Genomic DNA, 16,931 nt, shown 5'->3' on the forward strand with positions numbered 1-16,931 from the left:
TTTTCAAACTTCACCCATCTAACACCCGTGGACATGTTTACAAAGTCAGAAAACAGCACAGCTCCCATGACTTTCGGAAACATTTTTTCACGCTTAGAGTTGCTGAAGCATGGAACAAACTGCTGGCATCAGTTGTTAGTTGTCGGAGCACTTCATCCTTCAAAACTTTCATGCTTTCTGAGATTCGCCAACACTACACCTGATTTTCTCCCCTCCATACACACACAAGCATGTATCTGACTCATACATTTTTCGTTTTCCAGACATTTGTACATTACTGCATATACTTTATACGCACTTTCTGACAAGTTGTGGTGCACCCGAGCACTGTATACAATAATTTCATTATTATTATTATTATTTTTATTGTTTTTTATTTTTTCCTTTTTCTCTTTGTCTTCTCCTTTTTTCTATCACATGACTCTGTAAATGAACAATCTGGTGTGCTATCAATGTATACAGTGTGCTTCTCTGCCCTAGGTGTCAGGGAGACACTCGCCAAGAAATGAAAACAATTGAAAGAAGATGCGAATGAAAATGATGATAATGATGATGATGATAACAACAACAACAACAACAACAACAACAACAACAGCAACAACAATAATAGCAATGGTTTCACATTTTGCCACCAGGGTAGCAATTTTGGGGGAGTGGGTGAATTGATTACATCAACTGGTACTAATTTTATCGGCCCCAAAATGATGAAAGGTAAATTCGACTCGGCGGAATTTGAATAATAATAATAACAACAACAACAACAACAACAACAACAACAACAACAACAACAACAACAACAACAATAATAAAACAGTATAAACCTAGCCGTCACTGAACTGATAGCCACTGAATCAAAAAAAAGTGATATCACTGAGCTAAATAACCTAATATACGCAGCAGCCACTGCAGCCACAAAAGAAGCTGGATACTCACCCAAACCCGCCCAAACAGGAGTACCACCACCCAAACAAACCCTGTGGATAAATAACATCCAAAGCAAAATAAAAAAAATTAGAAAAGACCTGTCGATTCTTAATGAAATCAGCAAACAATCAACGCTACTGAGCAACAAAAAGAGAACAAAAATACTCCGCAAATATAACATCACAGAGAAAGATTTGCCTGAAATAAAAGAAAAGCTGAAGCAAGATATCCTTGCCAAAGCACAAAGGATCCGCCGGTACAAGAAACGCCAACGCTTCTTTGAAGAAAACAAAAAGTTCAACTCTAACCCCAAAAAGTTCTACCAAGAACTGGGAAAAAAATAAAATAGAAGTCACTGCAGCACCAACGGCAGAAGAATTGGAAGAATTCTGGGAGAAATATGGTCGGCGAACGAACCACCAAAAAAAAGGAGTATCAGAATAACAAACTCGGCATCTGGACAACTTTGGACCCCCATAACAACTGAAGAGGTCACCCAGGCACTGCAAAGACTAAGCAACTGGAAGGCACCTGGGCATGACAAGATCCCCAACTTCTGGTTGAAATATCTAACAGGAATGCACAAAAAGCTGGCTGAAAACTTTAACAAAGTACTAGCAGAGCCAGAGACAATGCCTGAATGGTTCACGAAGGGGAAAACCATCTTAATTCCCTAATCAAATGAAACAGAAAAACCAGAAAACTACAGACCAATAACCTGCCTCCCTACTATGTTCAAGGCATTTACTGCAGTGATATCACAAAGGCTGAACAAGCACCTGGACGAAAACAAACTGTTCCCAGAAGAGCAGAAAGGATGCCGCAAAGGCTCATATGGCTGTAAAGATCAACTAATGATTAATAAAGCCATAACTGAAGACAGCCACAGAAAGAAGAAAGGCCTCAGTATGGCCTGGATTGACTACAAAAAGGCGTTTGATAGCATCCCCCACACATGGATCCTCGAAACACTAGCCATTAACAAAGTAGCACCAACAATCATAAAATTCATAGAGCACTCTATGAATAAATGGCAAACAGTCCTACACCTCCAAACAAAAGAGGGACTCATGAAAACCAAAGACATCCCCATTAGAAGAGGAATATTCCAGGGAGACACGCTCTCTCCACTCCTTTTCTGCTTGGCACTGTCACCTCTATCTGATATGCTAAATAGAACTGGATGCGGATATAAATGTACGGCAAAACGATCAGCCACCTTTTATATATGGATGACCTAAAACTATACGCTGCAAATGACAAACAGCTGGAAACACTATTAAAGACAGTTCATGGATTTACCAAAGAAATAGATATGAAATTTGGATTAGAAAAATGCGCCAAAGTAACCCTGAAAAGAGGAAAACTAGTTAAGAGTAACAGCATCACACTAGATAAAACCAATGAAATAAAAGAATTAGACCAAAGCCAAACTTACAAATACTTAGGAATCCATGAACTAGATAAGACACAACACACACAATGAAAGAGAAAATAAAAAAAAGAATATTATAGACGAGTTAGATCAATACTAAACACAGAGCTCAATGCTAAAAACAAGATAATAGGTATCAACACTTTAGCTGTCCCAGTTATAAGTTACAGCTACAATATCCTTAACTGGACACGAAATGAACTGACCAAAATAGATAGGAAAACAAGAAAAATAATGACAGGATCTAGGATGCATCACCCAAAATCTGACATAGAAAGACTATATATACAACGTATAGAAGGTGGTAGAGGCCTTATACAGCTGGAAAACTACTATAAAATAACCACCATAGGACTGCAAAAATATCTACTTCAGAAGGAAGGAAAACTGATCCAGATAGCGGCAAAACACGAGCAAAACAAAAAACTGTTCTCAGTATTTAAGGAAGCTGACAAATACAAACAAGAAATCATACCACCTAATAAACATGAAGAAGAAGAAGAAGATGAAGAAACAACAAAAGCTATAAAACAAATGAAATCCAAACTAAAAATAGAACAGCAACGAACCATGATAAAACGATGGCAAGAAAAGCCCCTTCATGGTATATACTGGACTAAACTAAACGCAAAAGAAATAGACAAAGAAAAATCCCAGCAATGGTTGAGAAGCTCAGGACTCAAAGCAGAAACAGAGGGATTTTTAATTGCAGCACAAGACCAGAGCCTCCCCACCAGAAATTACCAAAAACATGTAATGAAAAGAAATATTACAAGTAACTGCAGAATATGTGGAGATGGACAAGAAACAATAAATCATATTATCTCTAGCTGCCCAGTCTTGGCTAAGAAGGAATATATTCACAGACATGACAGAGTTGGAACCTACATACATTGGAAGCTATGCCAACATTATGGAATAACAACAGAAAAAAGATGGTATAGGCACACACCAGAAAAGGTCACAGAAAACGAGAAAGCAACCATACTCTGGGATATGCCGATACACACAGATAGAGAAATTAAGGCCAACAGACCAGCTATAGTTGTCAGAGATCATGAAGAAAAAAAATGCTTTCTAATTGATGTATCAATACCGGCTGATGACAACGTGTCTCTAAAAGAAATGGAGAAACTCTCAAAATACAAAGACCTGGAAATAGAGGTAACTAGAATGTGGAATCTGAAAACAGAAACAATTCCTATCATAGTAGGTGCATTAGGCATGATAAAAAAATATTCAGACAAATACATAACAAAAACACAAGGACTTACAAACACATATAACATACAGAAAATTGCACTACTAGGCACTGCACACATCCTACGCAGAACACTTTCCATACAATAACCATCAGAGCATCACAACAAATCACAGCACATACCCAAGGCACACAGAGCTGTGCTCGGTAGTGAAGTGAAAGCACGCTATAAAAATAAAACTACTGAATAATAATAATAATAATAATAATGATAATGATAATAATAATAATAGTAGTAGCAACAGCAGCAGCAGCTGTAGTAGTAGTAGTAGTAGTAGTAGTAGTAGTAGTAGTAGTAGTAGTAGTAGTAGTAGTGGTGGTGGGGGGGTGATGGTGGTGGTGGTGGTGGTGATGGTCTAAGTAACATAGCAATAAACGTACCTGTTGCTGTCACATCTCCTTTGAACTTCCCACACAGGTCTCTGACAATGGCATAGCCAATCCCTTTGTTACTCCCTGTTACCTGATGAGGAGGCAAATTGAAAAATTATTAAATGTAAAAAATCGGTGTGGTAAGTATAATTTTAGCATTACTAAATACATCTGCAGATATGGAAACGCACAGTTACAATGCTTCCGTACACTGTGCCGATGTACCGACATGAGAAATTATTAAAGTGGCGGAAGGGTAAATATAACAGATAGAGCTCCATATTTTAAACGTTATCGTGTATTGTTCTTATTGTGGGCAAGCGGGAAGGAGAGAGAGAGAGAGAGAGAGAGAGAGAGAGAGAGAGAGTGTGTGAAAGGGAGAGAGTATTTCTTTATGCACCATAAGGTTGAGAAAAAGAGGGGACAAAACAAACGTTGGGGTCAGGGTATCGAATGAGACGAAACGTATGAATAAACAAACAATTAAAATATATACAATTAAATAAGAATGAGTGAATAACAAAAAATGAAGCGGGGGACGCGGTCGACACCATAAACCACATACTCACACTGAAGACTTTGCTTTCTCCTTTTTTACATTCTCGATTAAACAGGTTCTTTCACTCGCAACATACTTGCTATATACTTCCATCTTTTACGAAACACACTTTGCGACAAGCATTTCTTCTCCAGCCTTATTTTCCGTTTCATGTGGAAAACGAAAAAGTCAATTAGCTCAAAACTGGAGATGAACATGCCTGTTGCAATTCCTTTTACTCTCGTCTTCCATACTACTTATTTCGCCCCAGCAACTACCGAGAGAAAACTGGTTCGCTCCTCCCTATTCAGGGAGGTCGGCGGAACGATCTTAATTACAGATTCGCTCGACGGTTGTACTCTTCTCGAATGCGACAGCAGGTGTTCGACATAAGCCCAGAGTTCAGTCACCTTCGGGCATTGCACAATCGCGTGCAGGACAGTTTCACTGTCCCTCTCACATCTTGCACAAACCGGCGAAGGTGCACACCCATGTCTAAAGAGCTTATCTCGAACCGGTAAAGCTCCTCTGTAACATTGCCAGGCCAGGGACTTTTGGTAATTATCCCCGGACCGAATGTTCTTTGGAACAGGCTGGCTAGTTCATTTTCGTCGAAGCCCAGGGTTTCTCCCAGGACGTCGTCACACTTAAACTCTACTAACCCTCTATAGAAGAACGAGGTAGTACCCCCGCCACCGGCGTTGCCCGACTGGGAGAGAGGCATGAGTGCCTGATGGCACTCTACATGCCACATGCCCAACCTCGGTCTACACTTGATCCATGGATTCAGTTTGGTAAACGATGTGAACTGTGGAAATAACAGCTTGACGAACGGAGACCACACCTGCTCACCGTCCAGGTAAAGCCAGAGGTACCTAAGCCTGAGCGCATGTCTGCACATTTTTAGCCACGGCATCCCTAACCCACCCTTCAGCGGCTTTTTGCAGCAAATAGAGTGCCTTACAAGAGGTCTGCTGCCCCTCCACAAAAAGCGAAAGAGCATACGTTCCAGCTTGTTCAGCCACGAATCGGGGCAAGGTACGACGGTCAGGCGGTAAGTGATTACAGAGGCGATAAACACCTCTGCAACCTCCGCCCTCCCTTTCAAGGACAGCCCCCGCTCAGACCAGGTCTGAGTTAGGAAAGCCACCTTTCTCGCCACCTCGCTCCAATTTTTCTCTATCTGGAGATCTGGACCTAACCAGATTCCAAGCATTTTCACCGGCCCTTCCGTCCAACGTCCTACGACGCTGTCGGAATACATCGACTTGCCCCTCCAGGTGCCGAGTTGCAAGCCGACCGATTTATCCCGGTTGACTTTCGCTTCTGCCACCGCTTCGTAGTCCCTTAAGGCCTCACCCACCCACTGTAGGTGCTCGACTCGGGATACGATGACGGTGATGTCATCCGCATACGCCGAAGCTGACTTTCCGCACCCTAGATCTTGCGGAGTGCCCCTCATAGTTTCCAACCTCCTCAGCAACGGCTCGAGGGCCAAAACATAGAGAAGCGGGGAGAGAGTACACCCTTGACGTACCGAACGTTCAATGCGGAACGGCTCCGAAAAGAAGCCATTCACCCGAACTACCGATTCGATGTTGCTGTATAAAGTGTTGATCCATCCGCGGAAGGTCGGGCCGAAGCCAGCCGCCGTGAGGACGGCCGCCAGATACTGATGGTCCACCCTATCGGACGCTTTCGATTGGTCCAAGTGGACCATAGCCCCACCCTTGCCAGGAATCATATTTACCCTTTCTAAGGCATAGCGTAGAAAGTGGAGATTGTCGTGGATGGTCCTTCCAGGGGTGGCACAAGTTTGCGCCTCGCCAACAAGTTCACCCATGACCCGCGCCAACCTTTTTGCTAAGACCTTGGCCAAAATCTTCAACTCTGCGTTAAGCAGAGTGATGGGTCGAAAATTATCAATTAAATCCCCCTTGTTTGGGTCCTTTCTTAACAGCGCTACCACCCTTCGGCTCACAGACTTAGGAATTCTCCCGTTCTGCTGCCAGTTGGTGTACACGCATGCAAGTAGGTGCCCAAACAAGTCTGGCATGCTACTATACAGTTCGTAAGGCAGACCATCGAGTCCCGGCGATTTGTCCCCGCCGCAGTCTGCCAACACATCCTCGACTTCTTTGGCTGTGATCGGCGCCTCACAAGATTCCGCATCCGGCTTCGATAGACGCGGCGAACAGGCTAGGAAGTCTGCGAGCTTCTCCCCGCACTCCGGTCCGCCGCTCCTCCCGAATAGCTGGGCGAAATGATCGTGAAACATCTTGCACATCTCCTCGGGTTCGTTTACTAATCGACCATTTGGGCCCGTCAAAAATCGAATGGTTGAGTTGTTGCCACGCCGGCCTTCTACCACCCGGGCCCATCCGGCTGCGTTGATCCCTTCCTGTCTCATTGCACGGATCTTAGCCCTGACAATGCACCCTTCATGTTTAGCTTTGAGATGTTGGTCGAGTGCCAACCTCGCCGCTAACTCTTTCGATGCACCGCCTGACCTCATTGCCTCATCTATTGCCTTAACTAGTTCCTTTTCTACTTTGTTTCTAGCACTAGTTAATTCTTTGCTAAACCTAATTGACTCATATTTGATGGCTCTTTTCAGGGCGTACCACCATTTGTTGTTGATAATGGATCCGGTTAACGCCCTCATTACTAATTGTTTAATCCGCTTCCTGTAGGCTTCACAGTCCAATAGTTACTTGTTTAGCTTCCAGTAACCGGTACCTCGTCTACACATGCTATCTATATCGGGCGTGCAGGTCACTAATTTGTGATCGCTGTAGCTGACGATATGGTGTTGTGGACAGCTAAGTATTTTCTTATCATTCCTTCTAGTTATGATTCTATCTATGTAAGATCTGGACGACCCGTCGTTTCTTGCCCAGGTCCACGCTGGAGTGTCTGGGTTGTCCAGTCTGAATCGATCTGCCAATTCGAAAGGACTTAGCAGATCGTTGAGGTGAGGTAATCCCTTCCTATTCTTTCTCGAGCCAACATAATCTACGCGTGCATCGCAAATTATGTTGAAGTCACCTAGCAATACTAACGTGTTCGACGTGCCAAGAAAATTTTCTAGGCTTTTGAAGTACTCTTTCTGCCCGGATTTCCCTTCGCAGGGAGCATAGACAGCGACCAGCCTGAACACTTTACCACTGCTGTGCGTCACATCCAAAACGACCAACCTGTCTTCCGGATCTATAAAGATAGTTCTAATCTCTAAATCCAGGTTTTTCCTGACCAGCACTGCCACTCCTCCGCCCCCTCCAGGTCGACAGGGAGAAACGTATTTCTCGTAGCCGTTTAGAAGGGGCGAAAAAGCCTGCAGCCCACTCAGTCTAGATTCGGTAATTACCACTACATCCAAACGATGTAGGTCGTTAAGGAGGTAGCCTTGCTTCCAATACGACCCCAGGCCGCGAATATTTATACAACCGAGTTTAAACGAGAATGTGAAAAATTAGTCGAATGTTTAAAACTTACTGTTTTAACGGAAGAGAGGGTGTAGTTTCACCCTCCTCTTTTCTGTCTGTGAGTGTTGTGTTTTGCGAGGTCATTTTTTTCGCGAATTGCCTGTACAGATGGCTCGAAAAGTTCATCTGTAACGGGCTGACGTCCTCCGCAAAAGATTTTTTAGTTCAAAATAGTCAGAGTTATCTATAGTATAAAATTCTACATTTTCAGAAATAGTATTATTTACATCTGTTACGATATATTTTTTCGCCGATTTCATTAAAATAATTTTTTCTCTTAATAGTTTATTATTTTTATTTATCGCCGTGAAGGTGTTTCTTTTTTTTATGTTAGGCGATTGTGGAGGGATGTGTGTGCTTGTAGAAGCGTGGGTGTTTGTAGGTGTGTGTGTGTGCTTGTGGTAGGTGTGTGTGTGTTTGTGTGTGCTTTTTCCAGCGTGTGTGTTTTTTTGGCTACGTGTGTGTTTGCGACTGTATTTGTGATTGTGGATGTACTTGTCTGTCTCGGAGCATAGTCCTGTGTATCCGAAGAGGGTGGATTTTTCCGTTTCCGTCTTCTTTTTGTAGGTTCTATGATGACCCGCTCCTGGATGTTGTTGTTGTTGTTGTCGTCGTCGTCGTTGTTGTTGTTGTTTTCTCCCGCTGTCGACTGAACTTCGGCAATTGGGATGCGCGACGTGGCTGCTATTTCTAGCAGTGTGGTTGTTGTCTTCAGCGTCGTGCTTGCCTCTTCTGCAGCATTTTCTTTTGCAGTCTTCTTCTTACAGCTCGACCTTATGTGGCCTTTCCCGCCACATTTGTAACACCTGGGCTTTCTCCCCTCGACTATTAACATCAAGCTGGTATTTTCTCCAATGGTGAGGGAACTGGGCAATTTTTCTAAGTCAGAGGGGTTGGCTTGGATCACAAGCTCTAAATCCTGTCCAAACCAGTTCATGTGGTGATATCTCTTAGACTGAAGAATGGCAATTTCTTCCTCTTTGCCAAAGAGAATCGCTGCTATGACAAAGGCCACATCTATTTCGGGTGGAATATCTGTGACCGTTATTTTCGATGTTCTCTTCCCTAAATAAGTTGGGAGGAGAACTACATCTTCCGACTTCAACGTTCTTGTTGAATGTTCCCTAGCTTTTTCTTCGCTAGGGAAACGCACATCTACAGTGCCGAAGCGACTACCCCTCGTTATATACCTAGTTTGTTGCCATATCGGCCTCAAACATTTTTCTATGGCTTCCCTCGGCACAAAGTCAATTTTCCTATTTTTCACATTATATGTTTTGTATATTACAGTCTTCCTCTCCGTCGCGTAAATTAATTCACTGGGAGGGAGCAACTTCACATTATCACCTTCTTTTTTTAATAAACTTTGGTACTTCTTTAATTCTTCCTTGTTTATAACTATATTATCACAGGGGCGAGTTGCTGCACTCGCAAAATTTATTTTTGACTTTTCCTGTTGTGTAGTAGCTTTGCTAGACATCTTGTCGTCTGCTTTTGTAACGCTCGCGTGAGACGCCTCTTTACTTTCACCTTCCTCCTCCCACGTATTCGCCTTCATGCCTTCAAACAAATTTTCAACGTTTTGCTCCGACTCGGAAGAAATAGGTGGCAAATTCATGTTTTTCGCCGCTTCCCCCTTGAAACAAGGGGCAAGAACAGCAAAATTCTGCTGCAACAGCAGAAAAGAAGTGGTCTCGACGACCAAAACAGCAAATTTTCAAACTTTTCAGCACAAAAACAATATTTCACTGCGGAGCAAAGAATAACACGACCGATCAGGAGAGAGAGAGAGAGAGAGAGAGAGAGAGAGAGAGAGAGAGAGAGAGAGAGAGAGAGAGAGAGAGAGAGAGAGAGAGAGAGAGAGAGAGAGAGAGAGAGAGAGAGAGAGAGGAGTGAGAGGGAGAGAGAACGTAAGGAGTATGATACGGTTTCAAAACAATGTACTCGCTAACAAACATTGAAATAGAAATGCTTTATAGTGAGTCAAGCAAGTTGAAGCAAAGGCAGTCGATTGACAAAATCGTAAGAGCGACGAAGAAATATCCTGCAGTTAATTGCTCTGGCTCTTTGATCCCAAGTTCTCAGTCCTTCCAGGATCGATAATTAAGCGTCGATAAATAAGCTGAAAGAGTGAAGGAAGAAAATGGCTGAAAAATTTAAAGGGAGCGAGACGCACTTTATGATGTGGATCCATTCAGGAGTGTTTAAAATTCGTACTCTAGAGTATGCGTGTACATATGTCGAGTTCTAGAGTATGCGTGTACAATGTCGAGTTCATTTTCCTTAATTTCTAATCTTTTATTTGTTTCTATTATTACACTGCAGAGCACCGCTTTGAAGAAGGTTTAGTCCAGTGGTTCCCACTGGGGTCCATATAGCTCCTGAGAGTCCATATAAGATTGTTGAGGATCTACGCAACAAAATAGGAAATTGGGGCTCCATAACAGTATTTTAAGGGCACCTGAAAAAAACTTTGCTTTAGATATATGTATTGCAAGAAACAGCTAGGTTTCTTCCTCCAGCATTTTACATGGTTAAGGCAGCGAGCTGGCAGAAACGTTAGCACGCCGAGCGAAATGTTTAGCAGTATTTCGTCTGTCTTTGTTCTGAGTTCAAATTCCGCTGAGGTCGACTTTGCCTTTCATCCTTTCGGAGTCGATAAATTAAGTATCAGTTACATACTGGAGTCGATCTAATCGACTGCCTCCCTTTTCCCAAAATTTCGGGCCCTATGCTTAGAGTAGAAAAGAATATTTTACATGGTTGAACTTAAACAAACTAGAAATTTTGGAAGAAGCTTCTATAAAACTAGTTTTTAACATCGAATGGCTTGGGGGGGGGGCACCAGAATAAAATAGTAATCAAAGGAGTCCATAGATAAAAAAAAGCGGTTGAGAAACCCTGGTTTAGTCGAGGAAATCAACTCCAGTATGTATTTTAAAACCTGGTACCCTATTTGAATGAATAAATTTGTGTGAATTGAAGAAAATGCCTATGAGAAATAACTTTATCAGATGACTTACCACTGCGACTTGTACCATTCCGAATGCTTCGAGTTGTGTTCTGTCAATGAACTTTAATCTAACACATTACACACACACACACAGATATATATATGTACTACATTTTTTTGGCTGAGGTGTATGCATAGGTGGGTGAGAAGACCTAGATATAATATTGCTTGGAAGTTATCTTACTGACGAGTAGTAATTCATTATGCAACACTATCATCTCACTGCTCCCTCTCTTTCTCACCCCACCCCTCTCTCTCTCTCTCTCTTTCTCTTCCCACTTCTCTCGGAATCATACGCTCATCTAGCATCAATTCGTCATCTCCTTTTCATTTAGTGCGAAGAGAGTAACAAGCAACTTGCATTGTCGCGGTGACTATCGTGCACTCAACAACTACATAATGCCCGACACTTACTCCATACCTCACACAATATTTCCTGCTCGCTTAATGGAGCTCACATGTTCTCTAGAAATCAATCTGGTGTGTGCCTATAACTAGATACCAGTTGAGCCTGCTGATATTCCGAAAACAGCTATCACCACGCCTTTCGAATTGTTTGACCTTTTGCGAATACCTTTCGGCCTGTGCATCGCCGCGCAGGCATTCCAGCGCTTCATCGATACCGTCACACGTGGTTTTCTTTTCGTCTACCCTTATATAGATGATTTATTGGTGGTGAATGATCCCAAAGTGGAATATGAAATGCATCTATATCTGATTTCCCAGCGATTAACGCTGCTGTTCCTCAGTCACGTTGTGCATAAGGATGGAATTCAACTTCCTGAAAGGAGGAATCTATAGTAAATGTTCCTATGCCCATATCTCCCCCGGAAACTGCGTTAGTTTCTAGGATTGATAAGGTTTTACTAGCGATCCTTTGTTCACTGTGCTAAAGCGGCTCAACCACACACAGATCGCCTCCATCACAAAACAAAGTAAAATCATACTATAGCATTAGATCAAACGAAGTTTGACTCTTTCGTTGAACTAAAGGACATGTTAGTTAAGGCTATGATTCTAGTATATACCAAACCTGGCGCTCCCCTTTGATTACTGGTAGATGTGTCCCATGTCAGAGTAGGAGGTGTAATACAGCAATTAGTTGACGCAGTTTGGCAACCCTTATCCTTCTTTTCGAAGTGACTACAACATGCGGAAACTGAATATAATACTTTCGGGCGTGAATTATTAGAAATGTACCTGTTTGTCATACATCTTCGCCACATGCTAGAAGGGTCAACTAAAAACGTAACAAATATTTTTCTTTTCCATGTTGATTACTACACTGTCTCACAGGGTTTGAATAGTTTAACCGTAACAACTTGTTACATATATATAGATAACTTTTTATATATTTAATTTCATCTCAGTTTTAAAAGCGCGTTGCAAAATTTTGAATCATATTTTGTTGAACTCCTGGCCTTGTGAGTATATTAGAAAAGTAACCCGTTTATCTATTTGCGAGAATTGTTATAACCTTAAATGTAAAACAGAAGTATATATGCAACATACCAGTAAACAAGATTATTTAATAAACAGAGTTCTAGGCATGTCTACGCATATATAAGGTAGAACATATATGCACACTCACGTACATATGTGTGTACAGGTCATCCCATAAGTTCTGTCCGAATTTTGAATAAAGATAACAATTGATCAAATGTTATATTTAATTGAAATTTAATCATCAATGTACCTTCTCTGATTATCTATGACGTTCTTCCATCTATTTACAAGCTTTTTAATCGCATCAATGTAAGACTCTTTTTGTTTTAAAGCGAAGAACTCTGAAATGTCAGTTTCGACCTCCTCCTGGCTTACGAAAGTTATGTCCCCCAAATGATTCTGTAAACTACGAAACAAATGGTAGTCTGAAGGAGCAAGGTCGGGAGAATAAGGTGGATGAGGAATTTTTCCAAACAAAGCTTTTCAATCTTCTGTGATGTGATCTTTGCAGTGTGGGGTCGCGCATTGTCCTGATGAAACATCACTCCTTTTCGATTCACTAAAGCAGGTCTTTTTTTCTTCAAAGTTTGGTTCAAACGCTCTAATTGCTGACAGTAGACTTGAGCATTGATTGTTGCATTAGGTTATAACAATTCTCGTCGAAACCCAGAGCCCCTCCTAGGACGTCACCACTTTTAAAATCCACCAGCTCTTTATACAAAACCGAGGTGGCATTCCCACTGCCGGCCTTGTCCGTCTTGTGGATTAGCACGAGTAACTGTCGACACTTCTTTTGCCACTCAGTCAGATTCTATTTTTAATGAAATCAGGTTTAAATCTCTCCAAGGAGGCTGGTCGCGGAAAGAATTCCTCCGCCAGCAGATTCTACACCTTGTCACCCTCCAGGTAGAGCCAGAGATGCCTTAGCTTCAACGCATGCCTGCGCATCAGTAACCAAGGCATACTTTAGCGGTTCCTGGCAGCAAACGGAGCGCCTCACAGGTGGCTTTCCTCCCTTCGACTACAAGCGGAAAAGGAGGCGCTGCAACTTGTTTAGCCACGAGTCGGGGAAATGGACAACGTTCATGCAGTAGATGATAACAGATGCAATAAACAACTGTGCCACCTCTGCCCTTCCTTTCAGGGGCAGAGCCCTCCGGACTAAAGCCTCCACCCTGTCTACCACCTGGCTCTAATTCTTCTCCGTATCAGAGTCCGGTCCAAAGCAAACTCCGAGCAACTTAACAGGATCATCTGTCCAGTGACCCATGACACTGGACGATATCGACTTGCTCCTCCAGGTGCCGAGGCGTAAGCCGATGGACTTGTCCTTGTTGACTTCTGCCTCTTCCACCCCCTTGTATCCTTTGATAGCTGAGCTTCATTGGACACGGTGATGGTGACGCCATCCACATAGGCAGAGACCGACTTACCGTATCCGATTTCATTGGGAATGCCACCCAAGTTCTCCAACTTGCGCAGTAATGGCTCAAGAGCCAAGCACATACAGAGGCAGGGACAGGGGGCACCCTTGATGAACCGAGCGTTTGATCGAAAACGGCTCCGACAGGTAGCCGATTATCTGGACGGTGGATTTGATGCCGCAATAAATAGCAGTGATCCAACTACGGAAATCCGGGCCCAGTCCAACCACTTCGACGACCGCCGCCAGGTATTGGTGGTCTACCCTATCGAAAGCTTTACTTTGGTCTAAACGGATAAGTGCCCCACCTTTGCCGGTTAATTTACCCACCTTATCTAAAATGGAGTTACAGTTTAAGTTTGTGGAGGGGCTGCACAAATTCGCCTGCCTCCCCATCCTTTTCTTTTAATGGTGTTGCCGCTGGGCTTGTTAATAATTTTTCGTCTGACATATCGGAGCTAACGTCTCTCATATCCTCTGGATACAAAAAATGACAAAATAAATTCACTACCCAGCAATGGGTAAAGAAAAACAGTTCAGCAATAATTTTGTTTTTCACAATAATTTCAAAACAGAATTTTCTGCCCCGTAGAGCGAAAATTACTGTTCCACGAAGGACAACAGTTCAGTTCAAAGCAAAATACACAAAATTATCACAATACCAGGCGAAAACACACTGAACGAATTCACATAACTTTGGTAACAGCAGTGTGACTGTGGGTTTGATTGATACTAATCTTGTGTGACAACAGGTTTGATAATGCTGTCTATACGAGTGTAAAACATATTCCATAGGACGTATATCCGATCAGATTAGGAATCCTTGTAAGAATAGATAAGCTTTCTGAATTTTTTCGTTGTAATACAGATCCGGTCTATATATCAAACGTAAGTTGAAAATATACTTGCCTCGATGCAGTTCTTCCCTGGTTTCCTATCATGCTATTTGTTATGACTTACGAATACAGTAAATATACTTGTAGGGCTTGTATACAATAATATCACGACTGTTTAGACAATTTCTAATAAATAAGCCAGTACTGTATTATAATTTTTGTTACGCAGATCATTTGATGTCCGTCGATGTTCAAGTAACTAAATCGTATTTAGAGGGCAGCGGGTCAATGACCGTGGTAATGTTTCCATCATAACTGCAGTGTGTACATTGTACATATAGAGTACATGTATTGCATACATACGACATTATGCATACATCGTATTGTTATCTCGAGCTTGAACTGTTGCAGATGTCATCGCTTCTTGAAATGATTTACTGTAAGCTTCAAATCATTCGCGGCGATAAAATTTCGCGATTTGTTGCATGCTTTGTCTTTTCTTTATTGATCTTTGCGCTGCGCCCATCCTACTATTTGTAAGGATAGCAAACTATTTTTTATTTACTTTAATAAAAAAACTAAAAAAAGTAAAGTGGTTTGACCAAACCTGTTAATCACTTAATGACATTTTACTTTTCTTCTTTATCCATTTTCACGTATATCATTATCTCATATATTTGTTTTCTGCTCTGTATACCTTGTATACCCTGTGTTATGTAATCATCACTACAAACATGAACAATCAACGTTGCCCATTGTCTCCCTTGATACAAGGACATTCAGTAAGTTTCCCGCCACAACAAATACCTTGTACAACAACAGCAGTCTAATAAAGTATCTCGTATCGTTAACACGTTTTTTCAGTCTTTCTCATTTTCTTAATCTTTCATACTAAGTACTCACTACTTCCTTTAATACTCAATACATTATATATATATATAACAACAACATGGTGTCAGAATACTAAAAGAACCCAAAATACAGAAACCAAAAGAAAAAAGTTGAAATCATACTTCAAAGACGAAATGGAAAATTTACCGCATCCAAAAGATCTAGACTTTAATCAGGAAAATCTAGCCGCAGCATGGAAAAAGTGGAAAAAAGAATTCAATCTCTTTTTGATAGCAACAGAAAGTGACATGAAGCCAGACAAAGTAAAAACTTCAATGTTTTTAACTTGCATCGGTTCCAAAGGCCGAGACATCCATTTCACTCTGGATTTCGATTCACCCGACGAAGAAATGAACCTTCAAACAGTAATCGAAAAATTCGATGCATATTGTGAACCCAGGAAAAACATAACTTTCCTGAGACACAAATTCTTCACATGTGGACAAGCGGAACATCAAAAATTCGATGAGTACGTGGTAGAGTTGCGCCAAAAGGCACAACAGTGCGAATTCGGCAACCTCACAGACAGTCTCACCAAAGATATTCTGATATGTGGAATCAGAGACATGAGATTAAGAGAAAGATTATTGAGAGAACCAAATTTAGACCTACAAAAAACAATTCAAGCAGGTCAGAGTGCAGAGCAAACACGACTCCAATCAAGGATGCTAAATGCCACATCCGAAACAAGAGATAACGAAATCTCGAGGGTATATAGTCAACACGACAGAAAAGGCGCCAAAACTCAAATAACTCGCCATATGCAATCCAGACATCAAAACGAACAAGGCGGAAGTGACAGAAAGCCCGCGAAGTTTCAAGCGCCAAGTCAACACTACGTCACTAACTGTCACTATTGTGGTTATAATCACAAAAGAAATAAATGCCCAGCATTTCACAAGACATGTGAAAAATGCAAGAAACAAGGACACTATGCAAAAATGTGCAAATCAAGAAAATTTGTACATAAAGTAGAGATACATACCGACGATGAATCAGATGACGATACACATGCACTCGAAATGATCACTGCAAATAATTCCCGCGTGCACAAAATCGAAAAGTTCAAGACTCCAAAAGACATTTGGACGGTCGAACTAAAAGTGAACTACTCGAATGTAACATTCAAAATTGATACTGGAGCAGACGTAACTGTACTGCCATTCAGAGAATATAAAAATATAATTCCAAAATCACAACTGCAAAAAACCTCAACTCGATTATCAGCTTACAATAACACAGCTATAAAAGTGCTAGGAAAATGCACAGCAGTCATTAAATACAAAGAATTATCAAAACAAATAAAA

General features: G+C 41.7%; 1 protein-coding gene across 1 annotated transcript in view; it reads right to left on the bottom strand.

The window, feature by feature from the left end:
* Window positions 1–11,255, bottom strand: part of LOC115214796 (carbonyl reductase [NADPH] 3-like) — a 30,151-nt gene extending 18,896 nt beyond the window's left edge. Inside the window, exons 1-2 of the mRNA XM_036505149.1 lie at window positions 11,039–11,255; window positions 4,002–4,083 (exon numbers count right to left, since the gene is read on the bottom strand). Coding sequence (XP_036361042.1) covers window positions 4,002–4,083; window positions 11,039–11,056 — 100 coding nt within the window. The 5' untranslated portion in view covers window positions 11,057–11,255. The remainder of the gene's footprint in view (window positions 1–4,001; window positions 4,084–11,038) is intronic.
* Window positions 11,256–16,931: the final 5,676 nt, after the last annotated feature.

This window comes from Octopus sinensis, linkage group LG8, assembly GCF_006345805.1.
Source record: "Octopus sinensis linkage group LG8, ASM634580v1, whole genome shotgun sequence".
Taxonomy (NCBI): Eukaryota; Metazoa; Mollusca; class Cephalopoda; order Octopoda; family Octopodidae; genus Octopus; species Octopus sinensis.